Raw genomic sequence first — 27333 nt, forward strand, 5'->3', positions numbered from 1 at the left:
TAGAAAGAGTTAGTTATAGAAAAAAGGGAATAGGAACTGAAGAAGCTCAGAAACTTGGTTGAACCAGATGCCTCATGAAGTTCACTCTGAGTCCAAGAATTTTACAATAATGAACAAGGAGAAGATAATAACAGAAGATTTTCTATTAATTACATGTCTTTAACTATCAATGAAAAGTAATTTCCATCACAGACCTCCACTCAAACACTAATGTAAATTTCAAAACAATTCATTTTTGAAAAATCACTACACATATCAAGGAACAATAGATTTACTTTGCATTGCTTATACACCAATCTTCCCATTTACGTTTTAATGTGAAATAAACTTTAAACAGATTGGGAAAGATGGTCTTTAAACAAAAGTTGTATTTCTTAAGCTGTTTTGACTTGCAGCATAGGACTTTGTTAGAACTACATAATCATTAAATGCAACCTAAAATGTCAACTTTCTTGAAAACAATATGTAGGGAATAACTCAAAATCTGGCATTTACTGAAAATCTAATCGAAGAAATCATTAATCCCAACTATAAGAAAATCTTGGTAAAGAAAGTATTCTTTTGCTACAGCCCCCTTAAAATGTGTCAGGTAGGTAGTTACCTACTTTCATAGAATGCCCCTTTCCTCCAAAGCTCTCAGCATGTTTATCACTAGGTAACTATGTGTGACTCTTTGATTAATGATTACTTCCTCCACCTGACCTTCCCATGAGGGCAAGAACTTTGTTTCACTAAACATTATACCTCAAGCACTGAGACCAGTGTCTGGTTCAATAAATACTTATTGCATAACTGAACGAAAGTTGAAATGAACTACCATAACTGATGTTGAGAGCCAGAATTAAGATTTAAGGAAAGAATAAAATGGGCAGAGCACAGTACATTTTGCTTATAGAGAAAGCAAAGGACCCCAAATACTCAGCACTAAGAAATTAAGGAGACAGATATTACTGAATTATTGGTCAAATATTTAAGCACACTTCTCTATTGTAGGCAATAAACAATTTTCCCCAAACAATGCTCAAGGCTCACTAATCTCACATTAAAAATAAATCCAATGCAAAGAATTTTATTTTTCATTCTATCATTTATATGGCATTTTGAAAAATTATTCTGAAATCGAGATTACTAAGAAGAAAGACGCCAATGTGGAAGCTTACCTGTTGACTGGCTGGTGCCATCAAACAGATCAACAAGGTCACCAGATGACTTACTGCTAGGCACTGAAGTCTGAAAACACACACAGAACTTACTAAGTTCAGAAAATAATTTATACTATTTATCCTAAATCTGCTCTCTTCATCTCTAATTCTGTAATACCTGTAATATCTTAATAAAGGTACATTTAGATTTCTGAACAAAGAGATGTGACCTTGAATCCTTATGGAGAGATAGTTATTTTTAAGTAATTCTATCCACAGCAATGTAAAATCCCTAACCTCTACACTGTTTTCCCAAATTTCACTATGGAAAATATACCTTCCAGATCCCACCGAAATCTTAATGCTATATCAGAATCATTTAAGAAGCATTAGAAAATACTTATGCCCCAACCCATCAGAACATATTGAGTCATAACTGCCCAGGGTGGGATCTTGGCCTATACAAGTCTGACAAAGCTCGCTTGAGAATTCTAAGGCATAAGAAGGTCTGAGATCCACTAGATTAGAGACCAAGATCCTATCCAGCTTTAAAATTCTATGATTTTAGATTCAATGATTCTTTGATTACTGTTTGTATACCACACAAGTCATTCTATGTTGTTTAATATACCTTCACATCTAATTGCTTCACATTTAGTTCCCAAACTAAAATGTGGGGCTGGAGTTTATAATACTATTTTTCCTTTTCCCTATAGTCCTAAGCACCTTGATGTGTATGTCCTGTGTGTTCAATACGTATATGACAAATTAGAACAGAAACACCAGGCAATAGGGAAACACTGTAAGTTTCTAGGTATGTTAATTTGAGCCCTGAAGTACTATATGCTGGTTCAAAAAGGTTTTGAGATTAAAAGAGATCCAAGCAATTGAGTAACTTTCCAAAAACTCTGGCCTCCTTGATGTTTTTTTTGTATTAAAAAAAAATCATAAAGCTTATACTATAAATATAAGATATTTATGGCAGAGTGACATGTATTTAGTCTATACTACAAACTGATATTTAAAATCCTTTAAGATACAAAAGTCTTAATTTATCATTAAAAAAGTTATACAGTTTGGATGATTTTCCCCATGTAGGCTTACATGAATTTTCCTTATAACAGCCATTATGTATCAGGTTTTAATTATAACGATCTACCACATCCTGAATATGGCCATGAGTAAGCGAACTGTCTCCACAGCAGGGGAAAGGACCACAAAACACTAAAAGAGCCACTTCCTCTTTTTAACTACAACTAAAGTTGAGTTCTAATTATGATATTTTCATCAAAACTAAAAAGATGGGTGAAATTATACAAAGAAGATATTTGGCAAAAGTTGAGTTAACTACAATTTGCAGGATACATTAGAAAAATGTCTTCCCTAGTTTTTAGCTGCTTCTGATGCAAAGCCAGGTAAACACTAGTGGGGGGGAGACAGACAAAACACTAGCTTGTGGCCAGGTATCTACTAAGTAGATTTCATTTTCTGTGGGTGAATAAAAAATAAATGAAGAAGGTAGAAGAAGGCAGTGCTGCCACTGATCAGTAGTGACCACCAGGCAAATAAGCCTCTCTTTATAGGCAACGACTCTGTATTAAATGGGACTGTCTCCTCTGTATATCTACTTGGTCCTCTTTTGTCATTTCTTACATCTTCTAAAATACTCCCATTTTCTTTAGTGAATCTTACTGTGTCTGGCAACCAGTTATGTTCTTAGAAAGGAACAAATGCGCTACATTCTGATTCACCACCCTTCCCAAATGAACCAAAAGTGTCATTTCTACTTTCACAGAAAGTGCACAATCATTCAGCAATTGGACAGGTTTTTTTCCCCAAAGAGATTTCTTTTTATTAATGACTCTGAGTAATACAGGCCAAATGATCTATAATTAATAAGACTGCCTACAAACGCCCAACCCTACTAACTCAGTAATTCTAAAAGTAATTCATAAGAATAAAACTGTGTTCAATGTGTAAACTCATGCCATTCCCACCTTCAGTGAAGACTGAGGTGTATGAGTTGAAGTATTCTGATCTGGACTTGCTTTGTCCCCTGTGTAATGTGCTGCTGCTCCAAGATCAATGGTTTTAGAAGGATTTGCTGTGCGCTTGTGTCTGGTTGTGGTGGTCTCTGTGGCCTGTGTGATATGGATATGCTTTGTCGTCACAGTCTCCTCTTCATCTTTGAATTCACCTTTGGGAGATCTGCCTCTTCTTGCTTTCTTTTCCTCATCACTGTCGCTAAAAGATATTAAAAATGAAGCAAAATAATAAGATGAGGGATTATTTTAAAATGGAGCCCTCAGTGATTTGAGCTAAAGAATTTCAAATGCAGTAACTCCAAAATTCCATACTTTGACTATTTGACAGAGATCAATAGAATATTATCTAAGCTATCTGAATAATGTTATATATGTGTTGGGGAGGGGAAATGGGAACCCAGTCAATTCCCTAGGTAAGTCTAAAACACTACTAAAAAAACATATTTACATAAATGTGTACAAATAAAAAAAGCCTGAAATTATTCAAATGTTTATGCATTATAGATTTAAAGCTTAATTAAAAAATGAAACGGCAGGATTATTACCATATCAGAATCAACTGATGAGACTGCGAGCTTAAACATCTGCATCTGACAACCACTTTCTTGAAATGGATTGTGTGCAAACTACAGTCTCACTTAAATAACAATTCTGTCACTGACTCATATACTAATACAAATACATAATAAATTATTACAATTCCAATGGATACCTTTTCAACCACTATCCTAACTATATTCAAATGATTAAATTCTCATCTGTAAATGTAAAAAAGAAAAAAAGGAGGTATTGCACAGTACAACAGTGCTCTATTTTACTGTAGCATGAGGAAACAAACTTTTACGTAACTATGAAAACTGCTTTAGAGGAAAAAAGTATATTTAAAATGCTTTGAAATAATTCCTTTTTAGGCATATTCAAAATGATTTTTTTTATCTTAATAGGGCAAAAGAAAAACATACACAATAAGAAAAAAACTGGGTATTTTCATATGCCATGAATTACAAACATCAGCATTAATCTGTTCTTCAGTAATAAAGCAATTGGGTTTTTTTTTTCCTAGTGCAAGCAGGACAGAGGAATTACCTAAAATATGTTCCATTATCCATTACATTATTAATTTTGGAGTAGATGATTTAATTTATGAATATTCTGAAATGAAACACTTAAAATTCTCCTTAAAACTATACTAATTTAACCCACACAAATCTAAAGCAATTACTACTTAAATATAAACCTATTTGGAACCTGTATAAATCAAGGATCAAGAACAACTTCCCACAGAGTACAAACGTTAACTGTATTTTTATCTATAAGCATTTTCAGGAATCTACAAGTTCTGATTAAGTGTTCAAAAGCCCCTGTCCCTTACCAATTTCTCTCAGCAACAAATGACCTACAGATTGCCACTAAAATTTCTTACCTTTCTGATGTCCAATTTGATTTCAGTGGAAGGTATATGTTAAAAATATAAAACTGACTAGCACCCAATGAAATGGAAACTTAATATCTGATCAATGTTCATGAATCCCTGAATTTAATAATGAACTAGTAAGTCTGACATTCTGGTAACATGCCAGAGAGGTCACATGCAACTTTGTCTCAAAATCTACTCTTCCCTCACAAATACTCAAAGATGTAAAGTCCCTGGTGTGCTCCTCAGTTACTATAATAAATAATACACACTATATTTTTACTCTTTTAAACCCAAATACTCTATATGAAAGATTTAGGGACTCTAGCAGATCTTGTCTTAGAGGCAACATAAAAAAAAAAAAAAGAAAAGAAAATCAAGGGAGAAGAAAGAAAAAAAAAAAAAGAAAGACAAAGCAAAGAAAGAAAAACTGAGGACAGAAGGGCAAAGGAGAGAAAAGTAACAACATAAGAATGCACAGTCAGATCTCTAACCAGCCTACCTACCTGATCTCCACATCTCTTTAGGAAACAGCAACTGAATATATGGCCACTATGTTTTCTAAACCAAGCTAAAAATGTAAATACAGAGGCCACAAGAACATTAATGAGAGAAAAAAGTAGAATATCCACAGAATACTTAAATAGACACAGCTTTCCAAGTTTAGTATTTACTATTATATGCATACTCTTCAGTATAACAGAGCCAGAAATGTAGTTGTAAAATGGATATACTTAAAGTACTAAAAGTAAATTCTGGCTCTTCAAAGATCATATTCCAGAAACAGTCTTGAAAAAGAGGCATTTCAGAGATTTAATATATAAACATACCAAAGACACTACGTATTTCAAAACTGTTTCAAAATTATGCTTTTATACTTACTTCTTTTTAATGATCCCTAAATCTGAACTGGTGAGATTTTTTTTTTTTAAGGGAAAAAAAAAGATGGTATTTAGTTACAGGTAATCACTTGAACAAACAGTTCCATCACAAACTTACTTAAGGCAAGTTCCATAGTCTGATTAGGCTTCAGGTTTTACTTCTAAAAAATAAAGGTAAAGTTCTTGATCTAGCCTATCTAACAGAAATACTGTAAGGCACAAATGACAAAGAACTAGTAAAAATTGCTTTACAAATGAAATGCTATATATATTACCTTTTTCACTTTTATACAGTGAAATGCAGCCCTCATTTCCCTCAAAAACAAAAAACAAAAAGTGAATGTTGAAAAGTTCCAAATATTGTTCTACATAAAACTAAATACAAATACCCTAATACAGATCTGACTCGAAAATATTTTAGCTTAAAAAATCATTTAGATTTTTTTCCTGTATACACTGGCATGGAGTCCTAATAAAATGTCACAGAGTTATATTTCAAACACTTGAACTTTTGTTTAAACTTAATATGCTTCACTATCTCTCAGCAATAACTTAGATGGCTGGGTCATCTGATGCCCAAATGCAAAATAAGCTGTGAAAGCTTTCACTGGGGAAAAAAATTTTCAATAAATAGCCTGAAGAAAAACATACAGAAAATGTGATCAACTTTAGAAATAAATGGACACAGACAACAATACAGACAGTGTATTGATACTAATTACAAACGTTTGACCTAGCATCTGAAAAACAGTTGCACACTGCTCGCATCAGCAGCAAATGTAAAACTGAAACAATGCAGAGAAGATTATCATGGTCCCGATGCAGGAATGACATGCAAATTCACAAATCATTCCGTGTTTCTACACAGGGCATTTTTAGGGCAGTGAAACTAGGCCTGTACGGTTCAATAACGGCGGATATAATGCATTTCTGAACTACACACCACAGTGAAGCCTAACGCAAACAATAGATTTTAGTTAATAACAGTATATCAATATTGGTTTTCAACTGTTCTGATAAATGTACCACACTAATACAAGATGTTAATAACAAGAGAAATTGTGTGTGTGTGCATGTGCGTGTGCAACATGGGAGGTTAACATGGCAACCCTGTTACTTCGTGTACAATTTTTCTGTGAACCTAAAACTGCTCTAAAAACTAAAATCTTTTAAGAGAAAAAACAACAACAACAACAACTAAACTTCAGATAAACAAAAACCCAGCTACATAAATTTAGCACCCTTTCCAAGAGACCCAGGAGACAAAGTGTTACTACCTGCATCTTTCTGGAGAGTCTTCTCTATCTTTCCTCCGGAACTTGCTGATGGTGTCATCAATTGTGCTTCCAATTTTATCACTCAGTTCACCTAATTTATCACTGAATGGAAAAGCACTCTTGTTTTTATCCCACTCTTCATCCCATTTTGATTTGGGTTCAGGATCATATCTTTCACCTATATAAAGCATTAAAAGGAAAGGCAACTCTAAGGGCATTAAATTCAAAAGGTGTCTATAGTCCTTATTTCTGAAGCTTTTCCTCATAATAAAATAGTTTTCAAAGGAAAACAGAAAGCTCCCACAGTGCTGAATCAACACAATTACAGCAAGGCACAGCATGTAGTGCCAGTCATTAAGTGGCAGGAATGCAGATTCAAAAGCTTTTGTTTATGAAAACTTACACAACCTTAATGCACAGCACAGCACATCAGGAAGTTCTTAAAAGAGTAGAGGAAAACACAAAAACCAACACAGGCTATATAAGCCAAAGAGAAATGGAAATCTTTTTGTTTTTACAAAAGTCACATAAGACATTGTATTTCATTCCTGTCTCTTAATGGTTCTTCAATTATCAGAAAAAGTATTGAACAGCAATAGTCTCTTGAAAAATACCAACTCTAAGAGACACCACTCTGAATGCTACATGTCCCATATGCTGTAAATATGCTGAAAATAACTGTCGATCTTTAATGTCATACTAGAAAAATAACTCAATGGATTTCATAGCATATGAAAGCATCTTTTAATTACTGTAAAGAGAAAAGGATATTCTAACTATCTGAAAGTACACAGACAAGAATCATGAAATATGCTCACGCAGTTCAGAACAGCGATGATCTATTCAAACACCAAGTCCAAACATATGCTGGGACTGGCAAAACCTGGGGAGACTCTGTGTGAATTTGAGAATAAAAAGAATAGATCATGGCAGTAAACAAAGACCCCAAAATGTCAAGATTTGTTTTAGTCCTTGACCATAGGGACCTAACACATGGAGAAAAACTGTAAGCACCAAATAGAACCTCTCCATTTCTGTGCCCAAACACAACTAAAAAGACAAGAGTAGAAGGTACAGAAAAATCACATGAGGTCAAAAATAAGAAAACAATAAAAATTAAGACAGGCTGGAGAGAAAGGAGAAAGTGCAATGAAAAGTAACAAAATAATCAAAAGGTGCCTGAGCCTTTGTGTTGACCTTTGGTGAACAAATTCTGGTGGCAAAAAGCCCTTTGGAGATTGAACAAAACCATTTTGCAGAAATGCCTGTGAAAACTACAAAGCCAAAATTTTCTGTAAGGAGATTTCAAAATATGTCTACTAGACTTGAAAGTGACCACCAACTTAAAGAGAACATGACAAAATTTTAACCAGATGGCTTTATAAAAATGAGTAGTTTTCCAATAATGTGAATGTACATTTCAATAAAAGCATGATAAGACTCTGAAAAGACAAATTTGTAGTAAGAAGTACAGTAGACGAAACTAAACTGATTAGTGTGATGGACATCCTGCTGAATGAATACCAAAAATACTGGTTTACTGGCAAGGCACCATCTAAGGTCAGAATGAAAAGACATAAAATAGTTAACGTTGGTCAGTTAAGTCTTTGAATAATATATATAACATTAAAACTAATTTTACAAGAATGTGATGCAAATACACAGGATGTTCAACTCTCTAATGCAGATGCTGCAATTAGTTCACAGTGACTGAGTCTGAGAACTTATTCAATTTTCTAAATTTATCTAATTACATATTGTGCTGGTAAAAAGAGGGTTACAAGCAATCGGAATGAGAAAATGAGCTGCAAATAGCAATTTCTTTTCAAAAACACATTAAATTGCTCTAGCTACTTTAAAAAAGCTAAAGAATAAAATAACTACGTAGGCAAATAATCCAAAAACTTCTTACTCCCCTAAACAAATAAAAACTCCAAAACATATTTAACATTGTTTAAGAGAAACATTTTTGCTTAATTCAAGAACTGACTTTTATGTGATGCTTAGACATAAAAGAAAGAAATTTTCCTGTTAAAAGCATCCTTTAATAGTTAATTAAGTACATACAGTATTTTTTTCTTTGAGAGCAAGGAAGCAAAGAAGCAAAAGGGTGAAGATATTATTTTGTAATAATCACAAGGTAAGAAATAGAAAATCTTTACACGGTTCCAATGCAGGAGTTCTGAGATCCCAGTATAATCCAAATATAAACAACCTCAGATATGGGTTGGGGGAACTGGGGAGCCCCCATATGTAGCTAAGTACACATAACACTAGCCCGTCTGTGTATACACAAAATGACCAGGGGACGGTCAGAGCTTAGAGAAGACAGAATGAGTCCAAAGGGACATGTCTGTAACAGAGAGTTATTTTCTGTGCCTGTTTCAAGTACCTAATGATCTGTTTTAGGGAAACTATATTATTACATTAAAAATACACATGAGCGACAATGTTCTTAAATGTATTAGAAACAATAAAGTGATAGGCCTAGGTGAAAAACTGACAGTATTACCGGTCACCTTTTTTCTACGTCAAATTAATTATAGGAAGAGACTGAGGCAGGACTAACTTATAGGAAGCTTACCTATTTTTGGCCCAAAATAGAGCTAATTTAGTTTCGAACTGGGAAGATGAAGCTCTCTATCAAACTTTATATTTTTATGTTCTAAATGGTGAGGTAGAGAAATCTTTTTTTTTCTTTTAAATATTAATTCCAAGACGGGAGGGCATATACGTTTTATTCTCTGTCAACTCAAAGTTCGTAGTCACTTAATTAACAATTAATGGTTCAAATCATATAAACAGAAAAGATGACTCCTAATATCCATATTAATAGGAGCCAAAATGAGTACTTCATATACTTTAGCATTCTATTTCTAGAAAAAAAAATGGTACTTTGTTCTTTCGTATTTCAGTGATTTTTAAAATACACCCAGGAAGCTAGACTGATGCTTAGGTGTCAGTCTGTCTTTGATACTCACTGTATCTGAATCCTCCAACACTGTCTGAGGAAACCCCAACATATTTGTCTTTGTTCTTCTTTGCTTTCTTTCGCTCCTCACGAAGCCTGTCGTCATCCTGGGCAAATTCAACCAATTCTTTCACCTTCTGGCGAATATTTATACCTTGATCCTTGCCATGCTCATCTGTGAGGATGGTAAGGGAGAAACAAAACCTTAAGAATTCAGTCAATCAAGCCCTTTAACACAAAAAACAGACATGAAAATTTCAATATAAAAAACCAACTTTAATATTTAAAATTAAAAAAAAAGACAAATAATGCTACTAAATTTTGTCATTTTCTCATCAGCAAATTCTAAGTCTTGAGATTCAATTCTGGCTTGTAAGAGCAAATAAAGATGAATTAACAAGGACCACAGATATTGGTGCCATGCAAGATCAATGAAAAATCTACTAAAAAGCATTACTAATGATGACTATACGAAAAAGACTTATATCCATAAATGTTTTCTTTTCCTATAGTATTTTAACAACAACAACAAAAAAATCCACTTTACCATTTTAATGACTACAATGCACCCAAATGCTTTGGTGTCCCCAATACAAGTTTGGAAACACTAATTACCAGGATTTAGTGTAGCTGAAAAACTGAATTTTTAAAGTGCTTTCAACTGGGGTACACTACAAAATGAAATGTGGTTTATTCTGTATCCTCGTTCACATTCAAAACACACTCTGGCCCCGCTGCCTTTGCACAGTAAATATTATTTGGTGGGAGGAAAAAAAAAACCCAGCTTCAAACAGATGTGTGTGTTTTGGAGCTCTAACCTTTTCTTCCCATATGATTAAAGCTATTCCTTTATGGACACCACAGGGGACCAGTCTCCAGTGCATATTTTAATATAAACCCGAACACTCATGTTGTGTTAGTTCTGTTGTTATTAGCCAGTCTTTTCTGCAAGTTCTTGTCTTCACTAATTAATACTCTAGGGCCCCACGTCTTGGATTCTGCACTCGTCACACAACCAGCAACAGTCACATTCTAATTAGAGCGGAGAAGCTTCTAAGCTGGTTCAGGTGACTGACAACTCCAACTACTGTTTTAATTTGCTTATAAGGTTTTTCTATTGCTCACCTACAAAGTGGTAATTTTCCAGGGATCGCAAATCATAAATGTGTTCTCTGGCACTCGTAACCACACGCTCTGATCCATTCCTTATGAGGTAAGCTAGAAGCAGCAATGACTGTAAAAATACAAGGCACCAAATGATTTAACAAAATAAATTCTGGTAGAGCTTTGGTAAGTGGTTAAAAAAAATAATTCCAACATTAGCAAATAAATAATCTTTGTGGGGGTAGGGGAGAGGCAGAGAGAGTCTCTTTACCTTATACTGGACTTTAAATACATAGTATAACTTATATTATCAATTTGAAATTCCTCTTATAACCAAGCATAGTAAGTAATTATAAACTGTCCATTGGACACCATGTGTCAAAAGATTAAAAAAAATAGTTCTGATGTTAAAAAAGACCTGAATGTATGATACAAAAGAACGTTATTAAGCTTTTAGAAAGCTGGCTCGGTTTTCACTTTTCATTTGGGCAGTATGGAACTGTAAATTGTTAGAAACATCGGTTTAAACAGAGCAATTATTTGGTAATTATATGATCCCATAGTGTTTTCTGCATATAAAATTAAATTTGGAAGGATGTGACTTTTGTTTCAAAACCTTACAGCCAACAAATAAGAGAGAAAAAACAAACATTTAAGGGATTTCTTTTCGAGGTGATGAAAACATTCTGGTATTAAGTAGTGGTGACTGACGTACATCTTTGTGAATATACTAAAAACCACTGAATTAATGCATTTTGAACTTACCTTTGCTTGGAACAAACCTCACATAAAGAAATACTGACTATTTCATCACAAATATTATACAAGCTGAGGGACTGACAGTGAATGTTTTCAGAAACAACATCAAAACCACAGAAATAAATACAGGACTGCTCTTCAATCCTGAAAGCTAAAATGATGCTTTCAAAGTTCCAAATATAAATATTATATGCCATTTTGAAAGCACAGAAAAACTTACTCCGATAGCAAGAAAATACGGTGGGTGTGGAAAACAGGACTACCTTGTTTTAGAATTCTATGTTATATGATGAAATCAGAACTAAATAAAAAGAATCTGGTAAAAAAGTACATATTTGGGAATTTAAAATGTTAGAATTTTAGTATGTTTTAGAATCTCTATGTTTTAAAGTAACATTTTTGGTGCGGTGGTGTTAATACTATTATAAATTAAGCAAATTTTTATGTAGAGATGAGAAAACATACTAGACTGTGGTTTTCGTTTTAATCACTCATACACTAAATATGCATCCAACTGCAGATTCATTACTTTGATATGCACAAATATATTTTAAGAAAAATTTTAATAATATTAAAATATTTAGAAGTATTATTTATATTAATTTTAAACATTTTAGGTTCAGAATAGCTGTTTATGGTGACGAGAAAACAGAACGCAAGTAGCAAATCTACTTCTTCCATCTGTGTAAGAATATTCTATTCTGGGATTTAATGTTCTTCATAACCACTTATGTATGTATACGTTAAAATTTCAAGCATTTGTTTCCAACATGTCAAATAATAAAAACTGATACCCATACCTTATAAACTCTTCTCCAATTTTTTTTGTTGTCTTTTAACATTCGTGACCAAAGCATGTTCATAAGTTCGGGAAATTGTTCATACATAAATGTAGCCCTGAAAAAAGAATAATTTTCCTCAAGACTCTGCAATACATTAATTTTGACAGTAGATGGCATGCTTGTTCTAAGTTACTGTGCTTTGCCAAAAAGCTTAAAAATTATAAGCTTAATTCAAAACATTTAGATATGCTTCCATAAAAATATTTTTCTCATGGTCTGTGTAATATCTAGCACGTGTGTAAGCCCCACTAATTAATATCATCTTTTACAAGCCCTTTATTTACCAGCATACTGGTCGAGATGCTCATCAAAAAAAATTTTCCTAACTTTATTTCAAGTTATTTTATACACATTTGTCAAAATTCTATGATAAGCTACGTAAGTCTCTAAACTTCACTGAAAAATAGTTTTACTTTTTTGAGCTAATTTTTAAGGGGAAATGGACTGTGTGTAGAACTTCCTCCACTAATATCTGAATGATTATACAGAATTTCTGTCTGGCAGCTAAACTGTTTAAAACTGAAAGCAAATTTCATATTTCTATGTAAAGATAGTTGGATTCTTTCTGCACTGCTGAGTCAAATTATCACTTACTTGGCAATCTCTCCCATGAGTTGCCCAGAAGGTCCCCAAGGATCGTCATTCGTTGCTTCTCGAACCTTAGACTCGATCTCTGAATAATTCATAACCACATTGGTGCTGCAGAGGAAAAAAACGCACGCACACACACAAAGATTAGCATCAAAACTGAGAAACACATGAAAACTTAATAATGACACTACTGGGTGTCCTAATGAGATACCTCTACAGGGTGGGAAAGAAAACACCTTTTGTGCATAAGCTACTTCGAGAGTACTATATAGCACATTTAAGTTATATTTAAGAAAATTTTACTATTCCATTTAGCCTTCCAGAAAACAGATGAGAGACTGATTACATTAGAGCTGGCCTAAGTCCAGCAAAAAAATGGCTTTGGGTCAAATTAAAAAGGAAACTGAACACACTAGAGTCTATTATAAAACTAAGTTGTCTGTTTCCTAACCAGATCTAGTTTACATGCACCCTTGTTTCCTTACAGAATTTCTGTAAATTAATCAGCAAAATTACAGAAGAGCTAAACATTATTAATATTTCATTTTCAAGAAGCAACGACAAGCCAAAGGTAACATTAAAAATGTTTAGAATCACTATGAACGTTTAAACTGTAATCCCTTGGTCTCTTTTCACTTATTACATCATATAGGTTTTCCGTGTCACTAGTCACCATAACCCTCACTCTTGATGGCTACATAATATTCCATCAGGAGTCTGTATAACATTTAACTTTCACTTAAGACTTCAACAGTGATGAAGAACATGGGTTCTAGGAATCAGAAAGATCTGACTTCAGTTACTTTGTGACTTTTAGCAAAATTATTCTAATTATCTTAATTTTAGTTTCCTCAAATGCAAAATGGGAGTAAGAAAGAATACTATCTAAAAGGGTGGCATCTCAAATGAAATCTATTAGTAGCATAGTGCCTGACACACAGAAATTGCTCAATACCGGCCAGCTGTCATTATTATTAAGAAAGATAATAAACACCTATTAGGAGTAATAAAAATATTACTTAATATTTTTATAAGAAAGGACTTTGAAAAGAGTCCCTTAAGATAAAAGATAGCAAAATGTTTGGTTATTAAAATAGAATTTACATACTCATATGGATTTAAGAATTCAATGACATTCTGAGAAAGAAATACTGTGAAAAGTGACAAACTATAGTAGTATCCACTTGACATCTAAAATTCCAATTATTACTGAGCAATTATTGTAACAGATGCCTATGAGTACGACCATTCAAATCTTTCACTTAAAATCAAGCCTTAGAAATACAGAAAAATCAGAATTTGGTAACTATGACTTCCATACATCTCACTCTTGCTGTATGGTTTTTCAGTTATCAGAAAGTTCTATTTTTTAAAGGAAGGAAGGTATGGATATAATTTGTATTCAAATCTGTTTCTCAAATATAAAGAAATACAAATTTCAAATTCATTGAAAACCTTTCTCTTCCTTTACTTAAAAAAAAAAAAAAGACTAATAAATGGTTTGGGGTAAAATTTGAAAGGGACCATTACACATACATAACGCCAAATCACAGAATAAATTTGGCTTCTAGATTTACATCCAGAATACTGTTCTACTAAGGAAGGACAGTGAAATCCTATATCACTTTCTTTCAAATCTTGGCGAAAGCTGCCTCCTAAAGTATCAACTAGTTTGATAACATAAGTATAAATTGTTTCCCTGGGACATAGTTTCCAATGCCTCCTTTACCAGCTGAGACGATTAATGAATGAATTTTCCTAAAAACCCAGTAATGATCCTCTTGACAATAATTTTATGTATAGATACAAAGGAGTAACATTTTTTCCAATTTTTTTCAACAATGGAAACAAAATAAAATCAAGGCAGTCAATGACAGATTTGCAATTTAAGATGCCACAAAATGATGGATTTCAAAATGCTTTTGTTTATCCTACTGGCTGAAGAATGCGTGGCTTAGGCAGTTATAAGTGTCAACATGCAGCTGTGGGAATGAACAATAGCAATTAGGATTATAATTCACCCAAGCATTTCATTAGCAAGAATGCACTTAAAATCTGTTTGCATTGTTTAATTTCAAGAGAACAAGATGAAAGGAGTTAATCTCTAGTCCATGCACATGAAATATTTTTACTAGAGCCTTCATAAATGCTGTAGCTTTCAGAACACTACTTTCCTTGTTCAAGCTACAAAAGCCCATGGGTCAAATGAGAAAGGTCCTGTTTCTCTAACCCTTCGCAAGATTCTTAGCTGAAGGCCTGTGTGTTTGAGTGCTGTGTGTTTACAGGAAGAGGTGGCAGACAGCCAATAATTTAAGAATCTCCTTATTTCCTTGGTTGAAAAACAATGTGAACTATATAAAATGACAACTTACCATTAAAACACACTTACAATATAGTTACAAAGTACACAAAGTACATCCACAAAATATAGCAACAATAACAAAAAATAATAAAGTTAGAACACTTCCATGAAGAGAATGGCTCTATTTTAAAGCCATTTTTCCAGTGAAACTGTTGCTTTCAGAAACTGCAAAGAACTCTGAAGATGAGATCTGCTGGCTATAAAGAATTCCAAAATAAAGTATTTTTAAGCTGCACCTAATTCAGAAACAAATGTAAACTAAAACAAAACAACACACTACTGTATAGTTTGGCCTTACTCCAGGTCATTTAAAAATAACTATTTCTAAAAAGGTAGAAATGGCATTTTGATCCTTCCTTTCCCATGTTTTCAGTTGCCCTCAATCCACACCCTACCCATAATTCCAGTGACCTTTTTTAAAAAGGAAAATAACCTCTTCCCAACCCCCACCAAAAAAAAAAAAAAAAAAAAGTTAAAAAGAAATTACATCCAGATGTGAAAGGAAAAAATAGCTAGTTTAATTCTTAAAACTTCCTATGATTGACAAAAATGTTTTAAGAATGGATAATTCAGACACTAGAGGGGGCTCTCTCAACAGTTTTTTAAAGCACCAAATTCAGACAAAGGTCTAGGATGTGTTCTGCAAGTAAAATTCTAGGAAATCACCATGAAATAACCAAAAAGTGAAGAATATTAAGAATCTGCTCATGTTCTGAAGATTTTACCTTAAAGCAGTATTGAACCACACTCATTATTGTTTGTTATCAGTAAGACTTCACTGCATCTACAGTCCTTTTCATACTTTCACATTTGCCCCTCACAGCACCCTAACAGGCAGGACAGGACTAAGGGAGATCCAGTGAGAGTACTTAACCCTCGACAACCCAGCACCACTCACTCATTGGATCTTTAATGCCAAAGACTAAAAGTTACTGCCCTCAACTTCTGTACACATACTTCTGTGACTGTATTCACATGGCCAATGTTCAATTATTCAAGGGCTGACTATTCAATTTGTAAATTATTAGTGTTCACTTGGCTCTGTTCTTTATTCCTCATTTTCTGTTTATTGCACTGCTCACTACTGATAGAATACCAAATTATTTTACTTAGTAACAGTTTGGGAACAGGTTTTAGAGGCAAGATTGGTTGAAAGTGAGCTAATGTGGGACTTTTACTTATAGATGGCCAATGCTTCTTCTAATCTGCATTAAGAATAATCAGTAAAATAACTGACAAGAAAACATTTGAATAGTTCTTATTGATATATTTTCCTGCCAAAAGTTCAATATGCTTTGTTAAAACAAAACTATATACCAAGAGAAAAGGTAAAGCTTAGGTACAATTCAGTTCTAACTACCAGCAAAGGAATAAGGAAACTGAAACAGATTGATGCAGTAGAAAGTATTTTTTCCCAGCTTGTCCTTTTAATTTTACCTCCTTTAAAAAAAAAAAAGTCGTATTTTTCATGTTTTCTTCTTTTTGTTTTAAACTTACTATATAAAGCCTTCATTCACTCTGAGATCAGGAAAATATTTAGCAGTATTTTCTCTTAGACCTTTAAATTTGTATTTTATTCTATGCATGCACACATACATCCACACTTAGAGAGAGTCTTCACTAACAGGAAAACAGGCAGCAAGAGACAGAGACACAACATTCAAAGTAATGGTTTTAAATAACAGTATTTTTTTCTTTATACTTTCCTGTATTTTCCAAATTTCCTCCCATGAACTTTAACCAAGGAGAAACTTTTAAATGCCATTAAAAATAGAAATCAAGTACAGTATCATCATTAGCAACCTTTTAACTTTCATCAGCAAATAAGCATCATGGTAGCCCACGTATGTATTATTTGTACTTCCAACATCTTGTTTTTATCAGGCTAATAAGTGCAGCAAACTAGTAACTAATGTATATGTATACATACTAAAATATGTATACCAAGTGCTATATGTGTAAAACTACAGGGATCAATTTAAGTACCTAATATTAAAGTTAACATGTTTTTAAGAAACTCTTCTAGGAAAGAATAATTCTTGAACATTAAAACTTACACTAAAAACTCACCTCTTAATCTCAATGCCACAAAGATTTCAGAAGATACTTTTATGACACAGGCAAAACTATTATGCTCCCATTAATAAAGTATCAATCTTTAAATAACTTTTTAAAAATAATAAAACACCCATAAAATAAACACTGAAAAAGAAAGTTTTCTCAGGTAACAAATTCCTTCTTTTAATGCTTGTTCCTTTTTTTTTTTTTTAAGCTTCTGGCCAAAACATTAGGAAAATAGTTTTAAGAATACTTGCTCTAAAAGTGTGATATAGACCATTTGATATTCAGTTTTCATCAGGGGACCTCCTTTACCACATGACCCTTATTTGCAAGCTAAACATTTTATAGGTTCAATACTCATTTTAAAACCAAGTACATGGTATTACAATCCTGTGAACAGAATCATATTTATGATCAACAACCAAGAAGTCTACCACTTCTAAATTCAACAAATACATAACTTTCATTGTCAGCAGAAAATCTGAAGCTGTACAGAAATGGTGTGGGGAGGTGGAAAAACTGATTCATCTACTTGGCTGGATATTTGCTACCCATGGGAAAAAAAAAGTATTTTCTTGACCTGAAAGTAAAATACAAAGCAATGAAAAATGTCTTTTTAAAATTTTTTTTAAGATTTATTTATTTTTGAGAGAGGGAGAGAGACATAGCGTGAGCAGGAGAAGGGCGGAGAGACAGGGAGGGCGACACAGACTCAGAAGCAGGCTGTAGGCTCCAGGCTCTGAGCTGTTAGCACAGAGCCCAATATGGGGCTCGAATTGATGAACTGTGATATCATGACCTGAGCCGAAGTCAGACGCTTAAATGACTGAGCCACCCAGGTGTCCCGAAAAATGTCTTAACAAAAGGACTGGTTCAGTAGAATTAATATTGCTAAAGCAAATATTATCATATTTGATTATAAAGTATCTTAGTTATAAAATAGCTACAGTGCTAATATAAGGAATAAATTACAGTGTTCCCTCCACACCAGAAGAAAACTAATATAATAAATATTGGAAAGTAGAGAAAAAAACAAATACAACAAACCTACTGCTGGCCACTTTCTCTCTAGTGCTGCCATGCTGTCATTAGCAGCAGCGGCCCCTTCTACCAAACAGAAAGAAAATGAGTGAGTAGAGAGGAAAAGTATATTTAATATAATATATTTAATAGCAATATAATAGCAGTATTATAGCAATATTTAATAGAAATATAATAATATTTAATAGCAACTCCTTGGTAGAGAAATTAAATAAGCTCACTTGTATCATCACAAGACTAGTAAGCAGCTGATGTTTAAACTGCTGGGTTTTCTAATTCTAAAGCCCATATTATACCACAATGCCCTAAAATCAGAGAATTAGTAATATCATCCGACCTAAAAGAAAAAGCTTCTTAGTTAATAAATTAAGATGACATCACAAACTGTGCTACTAAAAGAAATGCTGAATTAATCTTTAAAGAAATATATTCCCAGTTATGGATATTATATTTTCTTTGGTTTTACTAAATACTAAATAATGAACTATCCAAGTGGAAAGGAGGAAACCAATGTATTCCTCCCCCTCTTAAACACAAATACTCTTAAAAGCAAGGTAAAAAAAACCCATTTTGAATAAGGAAAAACTGAAATTGAAGACCTCTAAAATCTCAGGCTCTCTTATCCATTCTTCTGTAGTAACAAGACTTCAGAAGAATAACCTGGTTATTTAAAAAACATATACCCTATTTCAATCTATTTATATCATAAATATGTGGGATGCTCATGTGCATATTATTTATGACTTCACCTATTTACACAGAGGACTATGCTGGATTATGTATTTTCTGTTTTCCTCTTTACTTTTCAAGAGGGAACATTAAAATACTAAATGCTGAAACATGAGACTTTCTGCTTTTTAAAATAACCATCAAGAATTTGCACTGAAATACTATACTTCATGCTTTAGCTATCACAGTAAAAAAAAATTAACACCAAATAAATATTAAAGAACAGTTTACTGCCAGGTTTTACTGAGGCAGGAGGGGACTCCCATAGTTCTTTTTAAAGCTTCTACTTTTAGAATATTCTGGATACTCAAAGATCAAGTTAGATACTATAACCGTATACCTAAAACATTTTAAAAACAGTACAGACAGAAAAACTGCTGAAGTCCAAACACAAGCTGCCTGCTTACGACATGAAAACCACAGAAAATGTATTAACGTTCAAAAACACCAATTCAGTTGTTCATTCCCCACATATGACAAGAGAAAAGCACCTCTAGCTGATGTAACTCTAACTGAAATTCTAATTGTTTTAAGATGTAACAAAATTAAGGTGTATCTACTCTTTTCTAAGGCAAAAGCTATTCTTCCCCCATACTACTAACAAATTCTTTGATCCATTCTGATTGATGTTGGCCTTCAATTCCAGTAATAGTTTAGTCCATGGGGATGGAGAATTGGGAGTCCAAAATTTAACCACCCCTGATGTTTTCAGAAAGTATATTTTCAGTTTTTTTGCAGAGGACAATGCGGAACAAAGTAAACACTGAACATATTCTGCACGTAGAAATGACTAAGAATAAACTTCTAACATTCATGAACGATTAACAGAAAACCTTTATCCTAAAAATTACAAAGACAAAAATGGTTGTACAGACTCCTGACAATCTCCCAGATTCGATCAAGACTTTAAAGTATCCTGTACTTATTATACTTCCCCAACACATGGTAAAAATAGTTAGATTCATCAAGTTTTCTTTCTTAGGTAGGAAACTTATGCATGGCAGAACACTTTTCATAATTTTTTTTTTTATTGATTCTGTATAATTGGATTGTGTCATTAATCCAAGGTACTACCAAACCCAATGTGTTCTTCTCTAAATACCCTTTGTAAAGCTACTATTTTCTGTTAATAATAATTTTCTCAGGCTCTGCCACATTCACTACCAGTACTGGAGGTTGGCTTTCTTGATTTGTTGTTCACAAAGAAATTAAGTTACAACAGCCCCAGAGCTGTAACATAACAAAGCCGAGCTGCCCAGTGGATGCCAATGAAAGGCTTGGCTAAGTGACTTGTCCCCACAGCTGCAAATAAGATTTGGATCATAATAAAATTGTACATTATTTCCTGTTAACAAATCTAGATCTGTTTTACAAAGTCAAAACTGAACAAAAATCTACTACATTTTAGAAAGGAGGATGGTTACACAGTAGGAAATGTAATACAAAAAAATATTTAAGAACTTTTATCAGTAACTGACATTAACCGATTTATCACATATTTTCTAATCTCTAAATATACCCATTACAGATTATTAGTACTCCAAATGATATCATTATCTAAAGATTTCAAGCTTAAAACCTAGCATTCCAAATCCATATAATTTCAAATTGTGCGTTAAATAAATAGTTGGTCCCTTGCTTAAGGAAGAGTTTACCTAACATTCCAGGAAAATTTCCAGTACTGATTCAATATCAGTTTACATGAGCCCAAACAACTTACATCTAAAATATCTGAGATTTCTAACAACTGATATGTTTATCACTTAAGTATAATAAAGCTGTTCTAAAATGCAACTAGCAGAAGTAATGTCTTATGAACTTTTTTCCAAAAAACAAAAAAAAAACCCACAGAAAATCATTATTTTGCAGTTTATGTAGAATTCAGGGTTAGGAAAGGTTACATAAAATCGGTAAGCCTTAAAGAAGTCAATACTCCAAGTTTAGTTTCTCATGGCAAACTATGTGCCAGATTAGAATGTATACATAAATTGATCACTAAATGATACAAACTTATGGAAGCAATGACTAAAATACTTTTCTATATAAAAGTTTATATGTTAAATGTTTATAGTCCAGTATAAAGTCTTCAGGGAAAGATTAGAAGCCACACATAATTATTCCAATGACTCAAAAAATTAAGGAATTGATCCAAAACAAAAAATACTTAAACCAGGATGGTAGTTGGATTTCTGCCCCTTGAAGTCTGTCATTGAATTCTTTTTTCCAAAAGTTACCGACCTCTTGATCACTATTAAGTGTGACTTAAACTGGCAATTTTTCAAGGAAAGAGTTTTAGTAATTTATGTAACAGATGTGCAAAAAAAATTACATGAATGAGATAAGCCAAGAAAAACATCCTGATGTCCACAACTAAATTATGACCTGTGGGAGGAAGAAACTATAAAATTATTTCCCCTTCCTTACAACTTCAGTGGTTAGCAATACGAAATAAAATAACCTGTTTGATAGCAACCCATTTCCAAACATTTAAAATGGGCCTGGGCTCTAGGAACTGTTCCAAACACAAGCCCACCCTAAAGGAAACTACTGCAAATTTATGTATTTTCATAATCTGCTTCATCTTTTAAGGCTATTTTGTAGGAAAGCAAAGTAATATGTACATTAATTGACCAATAATTAGAGATTAATATGGCCTGAATTTTGTCGTGGACTCCTGGACAAATCAACCACTCTGTGTCTCAAGTTTCCTCATCTGAAAGACAGTTCCTATGTATAATAGAGATTAAATGAAATGGTTAAGGGTACCATTTAGCACACATGGTCATTTTTCTGCCAGTATTTATTTTTAGTTTGAAGATATTCTTTATATGGTCCCTTAGAGTAAACTAATTCTTATTACTTACATCTCATTCATTGTTGCAGAACTTTACAGTCATGGTAACTAGCAGCCTATCTGACCCAAAGCATAGATACTGAAATGAAGATCTTGAAAATGTTAAGTATATAGGCAAGGCAAAAACAACTATTATTAAGAAGTGGCCAAAGACCTGGAAATGAGTATTACTAAGAAATTATTAACACTAATAATACTAATAATATAATATTACAGTAGTAATACTATTAATGCAAGCCCTGGCAGAGAACAACTATTTTATGCTTAACAGAGTTTTTATTTTGAAGTTTACTGTTACTAATCTTGAGCTACAGTTTTATTTTACATAAAGTAGCAATTTCTTTTTTAGTGGTAACCTGACATCATCTGATCAAATAAGTAAAAAGTCCCTTTTTTTGGATTCACTAAACTCATTCACATCTACTGATGGAGTTGCACATCCCAAAGCAAAATTAAAGCAAAAACAAAGACTTTTAAGCTATTATAAGAAGGGAAATTATCTAGCATTATCAGAAACTGCAGAATTCTGAGCTTTCAAAATGCCCAAAATAAGGTCATATAATTCATTCCATGAGGTGGCTGTCTGAAGAAAGCATTTTAGAAGGGCCACAATACCTGGTTTCTATATCCTGCTTCCTTTGCAAGAGCACAAATCATTAAACGAAGAAATGTCTGGATGTTCATGGATCTTGATGGTTTATGTAGAAACCCTTCTACTTTCCCTCTAGCATAGGTGCTGCTGCTACCATGAGCTGGGTAGCAGATGACAAGCTTAAAAAAAGCTGTCCCAACCACTGGCTAGTCCCATGATGCTAAAGAGTTATTTTTTTTCCAGAGAAATTTTCTGGTGCCAGTTAAGATTTGGGGAAGGGATGTTCTATGGCTGGCAAAAGAAGGTATTTGTTATGTGATTCAGGAAAGTGAGATAAGTTGTTTCTAAAACGTGGCAGCAATGGTACATGGGACAATATAGCAATCAAACAGGCAGAGGGTACACACTAGAAAATTCTTTTCCTTTCACTGCCATAGAAAAACAGCTCCCACAACACAAATCTGATGAACAGTAACTACTATCAACTATATAAAAACACATGTGGACAAAATCTAGAAGGAAAAAAAAAACGTGAAAAACTGTATGTGGACGGAGACACATTAGTTTACAATTTTATTTATATGATGAAAAAAAATCGATCACTTTTAAAGAAAAGAAAAACAGCACTTGTGTATAAAACTTCTCTTCACTTGTTAGGGCAGTGTCCCATGGCTGAGCTGATTTAATTCTGCTGAGGATCAGTTTCCACTCTCTTGGCTCAGCAGCCTCTTTATGTTATATCAGTGCCCTATCTGCACAGATAAAAGCTTTCTGAAGACCTGCTTTGGATAAAGGACCAGAGGTAAGGGTGTCAAGTTGCCTTCTTCTCTTGGCTAGCTGCAAAACAGTGTTGGAGACTATTCCGTAGGAATGCTAGCCCCAACCCAATTCTATTTTCTACTTCCAGCTGATTTTTTCTTTATCCTCTATCTCTGTAATTTTTAAGATTTCCATTTTTACTTTCTTCTAAAACAGTACTCTAGTATTTTGTGAAACATGGTAAGATTTTGGAGATGTTATGTAAAACTAAGGCAATTTTATTACTACAGCACTTCTCAGAGACTATATTCTAACATGCTTTGAGAATCTCAAAGAGGGGATCATATTAAACATGGCTAAAATTTTGGTGATAACATTCCTTCTCCCTGGAGCATTTTCTAAGTGTTCCAAAAAACCCACTTTGGGGTTTTTACCCTATTTTTTAAAACTTCCCTTCATATTAGACTCACAAAAATGTCTATACCTTTCATCTTACCACTCTTGTTTTTAGTATCTGTTATTTCTTATTCTTTTTTAATGGATAGCTTTTCCTTTTAACCTTTTATGTTTTTAAATTCTTATCTGATGGCTGGTTTTAGGCCTTTTATCTTGCTTTACATCTCACTTATTTTTAACCTATTAAAAAAAAAAACCTTGATTGATCTTTACTGTTGATTTCAGTTTCCTATCTTGTTTATTTTAAGTCTCATCAGTATTACTTTTTGGGCCCCTTTTTTCCACTGAGTTTGTTTTTTTTTTTTTTTTTAATTTTTTTTTTCAACGTTTTTAATTTATTTTTGGGACAGAGAGAGACAGAGCATGAATGGGGGAGGGGCAGAGAGAGAGGGAGACACAGAATCGGAAACAGGCTCCAGGCTCCGAGCCATCAGCCCAGAGCCTGACGCGGGGCTCGAACTCACGGACCGCGAGATCGTGACCTGGCTGAAGTCGGACGCTTAACCGACTGCGCCACCCAGGCGCCCCTCCACTGAGTTTTTAAAAACTTTTAAACTTTATTCCAACCTCTTCAAAGTTCTCTATTTTTAGCTTTAAGTTCTCAATCCTCATTTAATAATGTCTTTCCTTTTTTCTTGCACGTTTTACTTATTTTACATTTTATAACACATCACTGAATGAACAGAAACAGCACAAAGAGCTCAAGAAAAGAGAGGAATTGGCTCTTCTCACAGTCCCTAACTCTCACACTTACTGCTGTTTTTCTGGCCCTCCCGATGCAGGGATAACATTTTTCACAAGGATCAATGAAACACGTATATGAGATACTCAAAATGAGATTAGCTTTATTAAGTCCCAAGGGGTGATAAAATTCTTCTTCTTCCAGATTAGAGATGCTTTTTAACAATAAAATTATTAGTTTTCATGTACTTGAGAAGGAGCAACATTCAGGCAGCTTCACGATTTCTCAGGGTGAAACATGATCTGCAGGGTACATGGTAAGGCCAGGCAGGCTGCATGCAGGTGCTGGGTGTTTGGAGTCATCTTTGGGAGCCTTTTCCCTCAGTGCCTGCTTCCCATTAATTTCCAAGACCTGTTTGTGCTGCATTAAAAATACAAAGCACTCATCTCTCTAGTCTAGGCTCCAACAATAGCCATTTAACAATGTCTCCATTTGGGGTGTGTTCTCCACTTATCCTTCAAACCGTTGACTAGATTCAGCTTCCTAATATATTTACCGTTGGCCATGTGGTCCACCACAAATTCATCACCACCTTCCCCAAGTATTTTCCTCTTTGTGTTATCAGTGGACAGTACCATCCAGAGTTACGGCTTCAACATCATAATTCATTACTTCCCTCCCCTCCTATTCAGCATTAAATCCATTTTCCTGGACTTTTCTACCTACGGTGGTTCCTAAGTGTCTCTAATATGTCCATCTACTTCTCCCTACCCACGTTGCCACTACCTCAGTGCAGGGTCACGACCATTTCCCACCCAGATTATTGCCAACAATCTTATAACTAGTGTCTCTGCTTTTCCTCTATCTCCCACCAGACCAGAGCCAAAGTGAACTCTTGCTGAAATACAAATCCTATGTAACTGAGCCCCCATTTTTTAAATCCAACAAAGGCTTCCGTTGGAAGCCTTCAAGATGAAGTCCAAATTCCTTAACATGACAAAAAGTCTTTCATGTGGGATATCAATTTATTCTTTCAGTCCCATCACCATCATTCTCACCTCAAGGCCTTTGCATGAATTGTTTCCTGTCTGTAAGTCCTCTACCCACTCAGCCCTGTCACTGGCCTCACTTCACCTTATCATCAGGGTTTAGTTTAAATGCCACTTCCTCCAAGAAACCTTCCTTTAACTCTGGGGATCTGCCTATATGCTCTTCATAGCACCCTGCTCTTTATCTTGAACTAAAACTAAAACTAGTGTACTATAACAGGCACATTTGTTTTCTTGTCTCCCCCTCTGGACTGAAAACATCCAAAGGACACAAGTTGTCTCTAACTTTATTTTTAATTTTTAGTTTATTTATTTTGAGAGAGAGACAGCATGAGCAGCAGAGGGGCAGAGAGGGAGACAGAAGGGGAGAGAGAGAGGGAGGGAGAGAGGGAGGGAGGGAGGGAGGGAGGGAGGGAGGGAAAGAAAGAAAGAAAGAAAGAAAGAAAGAAAGAGAGAGAGAGAGAGAGAGAGAGAGAGAGAAAGAAAGAAAGAAAGAAAGAAAGAAAGAAAGAAAGAAAGAAAGAAAGAAACAGACAGTATCCCAAGCAGTCTTGTGTTGTCAACACAGAGCCTGACGTGGAGCTCGATCTCACAAACTGTGAGATCATCATCTGAGCCGAAATCAAGAGTCAGACACTTAACTGACTGAGCCAGCCAGGCACCCCTGTCTCTCACTTCAAAGATCCCCAGTGCCTGTAACAGACTTGGTGATAGCAGATGTTCCATAATATTTATTAAGTAATTGAGCAAATAGGTTAAATAGCTTCTTCCCTTTGACTCAAAAAGTTCTGGTGTTCAGGACCTACCTGATCTGGCCTCAATCTACCTGCCTAGCCTTTCTTCCCACTGCTTCTGTTTTATTTCCTTTATGGGATAACAACTGAAATTTAAACACGCCCTTTCTTACCTCAGTAAGGGTTCAATCCCAGAATTATCTCCTTTCAGTAAAACTCAAACCTAGTTTTTAACAAAGATGCAAAAGTAAAGTCCTCCTGATTCCTGCCAACCCATAACCTCCCCTTCCTATGGTAAAATAAACATTACATTTATAACTTTTATGAATTATATTGTACCCTATGTAATAGCTATGTATGAACATATCTTAATTCCCCCTTAAAACATTGTAAGTTTTTAAAAAACAAGTATAGTTGATCTTCCTTATTTGAGGATTCTGTATTTGTGAATGTGCTCACTAAAATGAGCACTACTAAAATTTTAGCATTACTAAAATTTTGTAAGACTAAAATCAATATTCACAGCACTTTCATGGTCATTTGTGAATATGTGCAGAGCAGTGAAAGATTTGACTCATCTGTTGGGCACATTCTCAGGTGAGGCCAAAAGGCGATGTTCTGCCTTTAGTTCTCATGCCATAAACAAGTGTCTGTTCCCTGGTTTATGCAATGCCATTATTTTTCACATCTTTGTGCTTTTTTTTGGTGATATCGCTGTTTAATGATCTCTAAGCCTGGTGCTGAAGTGCTGTCTAGAGTTTCTATGTGTAAGTATGCTGTAATATGCCTTACAGAAAAAATACCTGTCAGATAAGCTTTGTAACATGTTGTTGGGCCCTGAGCTCAGTGTCACTGAAAACAGTATGTATATTGAGACATCTTCATACAGAAACAGACACAAAACATGGTTATGCACTGACTGGATGATGAAATGTGACTAGAGGCCCAGAGGAATCTAACCTGGGAACAATGGTTCGGCATTTGCTAA

The 27333-nt window shown here is 34.1% G+C and overlaps 1 protein-coding gene and 1 non-coding gene across 3 annotated transcripts in view; one reads left to right on the forward strand and one right to left on the reverse strand.

Moving 5' to 3' along the window:
• The window catches only part of CLINT1 (clathrin interactor 1), a 59053-nt gene that overhangs the window by 14907 nt on the left and 16813 nt on the right, over window positions 1–27333 (reverse strand). For both annotated transcript variants that reach the window (XM_053907059.1, XM_053907060.1), the window contains exons 2-8: window positions 13030–13134; window positions 12394–12490; window positions 10856–10964; window positions 9741–9905; window positions 6760–6937; window positions 3140–3386; window positions 1161–1230 (exon numbers count right to left, since the gene is read on the reverse strand). In XM_053907059.1, the coding sequence (XP_053763034.1) occupies window positions 1161–1230; window positions 3140–3386; window positions 6760–6937; window positions 9741–9905; window positions 10856–10964; window positions 12394–12490; window positions 13030–13134 (971 nt within the window). The remainder of the gene's footprint in view (window positions 1–1160; window positions 1231–3139; window positions 3387–6759; window positions 6938–9740; window positions 9906–10855; window positions 10965–12393; window positions 12491–13029; window positions 13135–27333) is intronic.
• LOC128778442 (U6 spliceosomal RNA) lies at window positions 6241–6344 on the forward strand. Its single transcript, XR_008424030.1, has one exon. It is a non-coding gene; the product is annotated as a U6 spliceosomal RNA (small nuclear RNA).

This window comes from Panthera pardus, unplaced genomic scaffold, assembly GCF_024362965.1.
Source record: "Panthera pardus isolate Hobbes unplaced genomic scaffold, ASM2436296v1 HiC_scaffold_2, whole genome shotgun sequence".
Classification (NCBI taxonomy): Eukaryota; Metazoa; Chordata; class Mammalia; order Carnivora; family Felidae; genus Panthera; species Panthera pardus.